Source organism: Drosophila hydei, unplaced genomic scaffold (assembly GCF_003285905.1).
Source record: "Drosophila hydei strain 15085-1641.00,03,60 unplaced genomic scaffold, DhydRS2 tig00000237-arrow-arrow-pilon, whole genome shotgun sequence".
Taxonomy (NCBI): domain Eukaryota; kingdom Metazoa; phylum Arthropoda; class Insecta; order Diptera; family Drosophilidae; genus Drosophila; species Drosophila hydei.
The window spans coordinates 1,629,170-1,635,187 of NW_022045691.1; the positions used below are offsets into that span (position 1 = coordinate 1,629,170).

The following is a 6,018-nucleotide window of genomic DNA, read 5'->3' on the forward strand; positions in this document are numbered from 1 at the left end:
GCCCAAGTGACTGCAACTTTTGACTTTGCGTGATACGTTTGGGGTTTTCTAAGGGTTGGTTCGACGAGACCGGCGTTGGGCGGAGGTTTACTGTTTCGCTCTGCGGCTGTTGCTAGCTACGAGAAAATTTATGGCCAATTCAATAAACGATTTTATTACATGCGCACGTTGTGTTAACAATGTTATTATTATTGGCGCTCAGTTCCGCAAAGCTGTATAGCAAACCTCTGCGCCCAGCCCCCATCCGGCATGGGGGGCCATAGCTACGGGCAATGCGGCAAAGGGTTGATGGGACTTGCTGGCTGGGCCAATTATTATTATGAAAATTAATTTATTTTCTATCGATAATGCAGGCGCCAAAAAGGCAAAGCTCGCACGGCTGCAAGTCCTTATCAACAGCTGCCCAGCTAGCCCACTCCCCCATTCGCCCCATCACGCTCTAACCCCCACTGTCTGCCTGCATTCAGACTTTGGCGTGCATTTCCAAATGCTTTTACTTTGTTTGGAAGCCAAACTGCTGCCATACCCTAGGCTTTATGAGAGGGTGCTAAAGGGTAGGCTAACTGCTGTCTGGCGCGCTAGCTACAAGAACTGCGGACCTGAAAGTTAATATATAGCTTTACTTCTTATATCATATGTTGATCGATATCTTATCGAACGTCGATAACTCGAAGTTTGTTATATGGTTGCACGCGTTGCATCCAATGCAGAACTCATGTGAAGAGGTCCTAAGATAAGGTAGAAATTGTTAATTTTGTTGGGTATTTTCTAGCTTGGCATGCCCGATTCAGGCTCTCTTATTTGTGCTTTTGTTGTTGTTGGCGGAGCCACTGGATGTCAACGCTTTGCGCTTTTGTTTGCCCAACACAACAAAAGGCCAGTAGCGCGCGCACACACACACACACACACACACACACACACACACACACACACACATACACACATGAGTGGGGGCTTAGCTTATTTTCTACGAATGCATTGTGTGTGTGTGCGTGTGTGTGTATGTGTGTGTGCAAATATAAAGCTTAACAGGCGCACTCATGTGCAACGCAACAAGGCAACAAAAGTCTCATTACTTTTACTTGGCAAATAATAAAGCTAACGAAACAACAGCAACAACAGCAACAAGAACAACAACAGCAACAACAACAACAATAACCGTACAATTGTCAATTGACTTTAGCTATGCAACAACGACAACATACACACACATACACACAGCCACACATCTGCACACAGACACAGTCGTCCATACTCAGGTACATAATTGTTCTACCCACTTAGAAACAAGTTGCCTGACTAGCAATATACCCTATCAGAGCAACTGTAGCGGAATTAAAAACGGATAGATAGACGTATGGACGAATGGATGGAAAGACGGACAGACGGACGGACGGACGGATGGATAGATAGATAGATAGATAGATAGATAGATAGATAGATAGATAGATAGATGGATGGATGGATGTATGGATGGATGGATAGATGGATGGATAGATGGATGGATAGATGGATGGATGGATGGATGGATGGATGGATGGACGAATGGACAGATGGACCGATGGATGGACGGATGGATGGACGGATGGACGAACGGATGGACGAACTGATGGATGGATGGATAGATGAATGGATGGACGAATGAATGGATGGACGGACGGATGGACGAATGGACGAACTGATGGATGGATGGATGGTTAGATGGATGGTTAGACGGATGGACAGATAGACGGATGAATGGGTGGATGGATGGATGGATGGATGGATGGATGGATGGATGGATGGACGGATGGAAGGAAGGATAGACGGATGGATTCGTGGATGAATGGATGAATGAATGAATGAATGAATGAATGAATGAATGAATGAATGAATGAATGAATGAATGAATGAATGAATGAATGAATGAATGAATGAATGAATGAATGAATGAATGAATGAATGAATGAATGAATGAATGAATGAATGAATGAATGAATGAATGAATGAATGAATGAATGAATGAATGAATGAATGAATGAATGAATGAATGAATGAATGAATGAATGAATGAATGAATGAATGAATGAATGAATGGATGTACGGATGAATGGAAAGACGGACGAAGTTAGATAAGACGGACGAACTGCCCCGGTCTCTGCTCAATCATTCTCTTTAGCTCATTGGCCAAAGATAAAGGGTAGCTCCTAGTCAATCAATTAGCAGCAGGAGTACCCACTCGCTTTTGCATTGAGATATTGATTGGGGCAACTGAATTTGATGGAGTTGCACAAGCCACTTTCATTTAGAAGCCAGCTTATCTTTTTGCTCAATGTGAAACCAAATAAAACAAAATTTATTAATACTAAGCTCACACAACTACTGCGAATCAATGTTGTAGAAGGACTGAGGAAATTGTACATCCTGCTCCTCAAGCTGCAGAGCCTCTTCTCTCGTCTGGGCGTAGAGCTCCACGACCTGGAATTTGCCCGTGGACCAGCCAATGATTAGGCTTCGCCTTACATTCTCACCGCTGCGCCTCACATTGCCAAAGGCCAAGCAGCTGGGCCAGGCATACAGAGCTTCGGTGCAGCCTATGATCTGCACGGGCTTCAGCTTGATGCTGCAGCCGAGGGGTATGTGCAACAGACAGAGCAGTACGAAGGACTGCCGCGTAAATATGAATGCGACATAGATGTTCAGAGGATCCATGAAGATGGACTGCACTCGGCCACCTTTGCACTCATGCCAATTGCAAAAGAAGCTGGCTAGATCAATGACCTCTTTGCTGCTCCATATCAGAAACTCTTGCTTTAGGGGTCCGATCACCATGGTCGAGGTGGAGCCGAACACCTTGCTAGAGCCCTTAATCACATAGAGCAAGTGATTGCCTTGCGCAGTCCACACGGCCGTCTGCAGAGGCCAGCGCTCGACCAGTTGACTGCTCAACATTTTCATAGAGTTCCGATAGGAGAACAGTATAGACTGTGTCCTCAGAAAATCTAACAGCTGGATCATATCCGATGGATAGCGCATCGCCCAGTAATTGGTGCCCATCACGGGCATACTCAGCTCCTGCAGCACTTGCTTCAGTTCCGGATGCCAGATCTGTATGCGTTGATTGCCCAGCGAGGCGGTGACCAAGAGAATGCCCGTATGCTGCCATTGCAGATCGACAATGATGTCGCCCTCGCGATAGCCCAGCCAGGTCATCGTCTTATAGCCCCCATTCGAGAACTTCCACAGGCAAATGCCGCCTTCGCCTCCGACCGCCGTCTGCCGCCATGTCCAAGGTCGAAAGGCGCCGCAGCTCAAGTGCTGCTGTTTCGGCGATGACAGACAAAGCGGCTTCTCTAGCATATTTTCGTAGATCAACGCCGTATCCATGCTGGTTAGCAACATGCGCTGCATGCTCGACGGATGACAGGTAATAAAACGTATTTTGGCAGTATTCCAGCCGCAAGTCTCGGAAGTTTTCGCCAATTCGTCGATGCTAGGCCGACTTCCTACATAGGGAAAGCGATCCCAGTTGAACAGCCTGTGGAATATCCGATCACACACCGACTTCAGCTTCAGATAACACAAGGTAAAGGACTTCCACCGACTTGACACCCCACACTTAAGACGGACCCATACAGAAATCCTCTCGCGTTCGGCTATCGGCTCAGACGAGGAGTGCAGACATATATTCCTATCACGTGGCATAAATCCTCTGGCATTCCGATACATATTGTTCTCTGCTTTAACTTCAACTTCAACTGAATACCTATAGCAATAAATTATTTTTTTGAAAATTTTCTAGCTCTGCTTTGCAGTACGGAAAGAGCGACACTGAGCACATTTCAGTAGCTACCCAAAATAAAGCCTATCCACGCCTACTTTGTTCAAAATGTTTTTGGCCTAAACAGTAAAAAGCTTGCCATCTTTTACTGGGGGTTTGAGACAACTTCCTTAAGCCAAACGCCTAAACGCCTTAGAGTCTAGCGCAAACCCTTTAAATATCAGAGATATATCTTTACTGGTTCTACCTGGAAATTACTTTATAACTTACACAATTCCAAATTCAATTCACCTATATTAAAAGAGAAAGACATAGATCTATAAATATGTAAAAGCAAGCTATAGACTCTTATAAGGCAAACGAGTCGTGTGGGCAAAGCTTGAATTTGTGCATAGCTACTTATTCAGGTTGCACAATCATTTTGCGCAATCATGCTGGCACTCAATTTAATTGATTTTAAAGCCGCTGTCCGACCAGACAAAATGACAAGAAAAAAATAGGTTGCAAGAGGCTTAGGTTAAGGGGGACTAGTTGGGGTGGGTAAGGTCTTGTCCATAAAACAATTGAGGGGCATATGCAGCCGCAGTCGAAAGAATGCGTAACAGGTTAGAAGCCCAGCAAAGTGAAACCCAAAAAGTCAGCTCTCGAAACTTATGTACAGCAGTTGGGTTTCGGGCTGCCCGTGGTGGGTAGAGGAATAGTGGGGCAGGAGACTTTTGGTTTCTGGCTTTTGGACTGGGTTCGGTTTCAGCTCTGTGAACGGTTCGGTCAGGCGGCTTTTGAGTGTTTTCCACCTGAGCTCAAACTTAAGTGGCGAAACTTGATTAAACTACACCCATTCACCCACACACCCACACACATACAGACACGAAAACTTTGCACAGAGTGTGCGAGAGAGAGCAAGAGAGACGCAGGGAAAGTGAGCTCGGAAGTCCAAGAACTGCGTACAGGGATTTATTTGCGGTTGTGCAGCGAACGACAAAGAGTTGACTTCTCTCAACGTTTTTATGTGATGCACAATAGCCACAGTAGCACAGTTGCAGCTACAATATATTATAAAAAAAACCCTGTAAATATTGCAACTTACTCTAAAAGGTATATAAGCTTAAGCTGCTGTGTAGTAGCTATACCCAGTGCGCTCAGATGCTGATTGAGTCCGACTTGGCTACACCGGTATACCCTACAGATACTTATAAAAAACCGACTTCACATGCTTAAAAGTTGATTTCAAACAGTTCTCCGCATCAATCGCTTTATTTATACAAAATTCATAAGCAGCTTTGTTCGGCTTCACATGAGTTTCGACTGCCAGGGAGAACTGAAAGAAAAATAAAACGGGCTTCAGCTTATTACAGGGTATCTATAGGTCGACTAGCTTACTCAGTAGAACTCCAGTGGCAAGTCCAGCGCGTATTCCTGCTGTTGCTCCACGTGGGGCATGACCGCAGCTGAAGCTGCAGCTGTCACATGCGGCGGCACAGCTGGTGGCAAGTAGGCATTGCCTGGTGGCAGCAGAGCTGCCCAAGCGAACCCGCAGAGAAACAACAATTGTAGCAACATCTTGAGCATCATTTGAGAGCCGAACTAGTTCCCCTTGTGAACTGTGAACTCGTTCCGCTCAGGCAGCTGCTTTTATACCACAAGCGAGCCAACGAAGCCAAGGCTAAATCAAAAGCTCAACTAATTGAAATTGCAAATGAAGCACCAAATATACCCTGTACTTAAATTAATTGCAAACGGTATGCCATGACATGATTTACTAAAATAAGTTCCGATCTTTCGGTACTTAATATTTCTTTATCTTTTCAAAAACTCTTAAACAAATCGATAAATATCGTTCTTGATTAGCTTTAACTTTTTAGAGAGTATCTCCTGATAATAATCAAGAGAATTTTTAAAAAGTCTATTAGGTAGAGTCTTATAAATATATGAAGCATAGCTGCATTTTTAAGCGCACTCATATTTCATTCATTATCGATAAATATCGTTTAGACGAGGTATCTACTAGTGGAGCACTCACGAGTGCACTGACGTTGCTGTGCTCCATTCTAATAATAATTGTATATATTAAGATTCTTGCATATAACAATGATACCCTATAATTTATTAGAGGGTAATACCCGGCTATTGTTTTCTTTGTATTTTTTCATATTTTTCGAATTATATTCTTCGTCTGTTATGTTTTTACAGAGTATGTGCTCAGTCAAGCAACTCTTAAAGCATTTTTTTTGATATGGACTCACTTGATCCAAATGTTG

At 44.1% G+C, this 6,018-nt stretch overlaps 1 protein-coding gene across 1 annotated transcript; it reads right to left on the reverse strand.

Moving 5' to 3' along the window:
• Positions 1-2,358: 2,358 nt before the first annotated feature.
• Positions 2,359-3,708, reverse strand: LOC111593996 (aladin). Its single transcript, XM_023307088.2, has one exon. The coding sequence runs from the start codon at positions 3,706-3,708 to the stop codon at positions 2,359-2,361; it is 1,350 nt and encodes a 449-aa protein (XP_023162856.2).
• Between the last annotated feature and the right edge of the window lie 2,310 nt (positions 3,709-6,018).

Coding starts and splice junctions, on each gene's coding strand:
- LOC111593996 (XM_023307088.2), bottom strand. CDS start 3,708: ATGTATCGGAATGCCAGAGGATTTATGCCACGTGATAGGAATATATGT.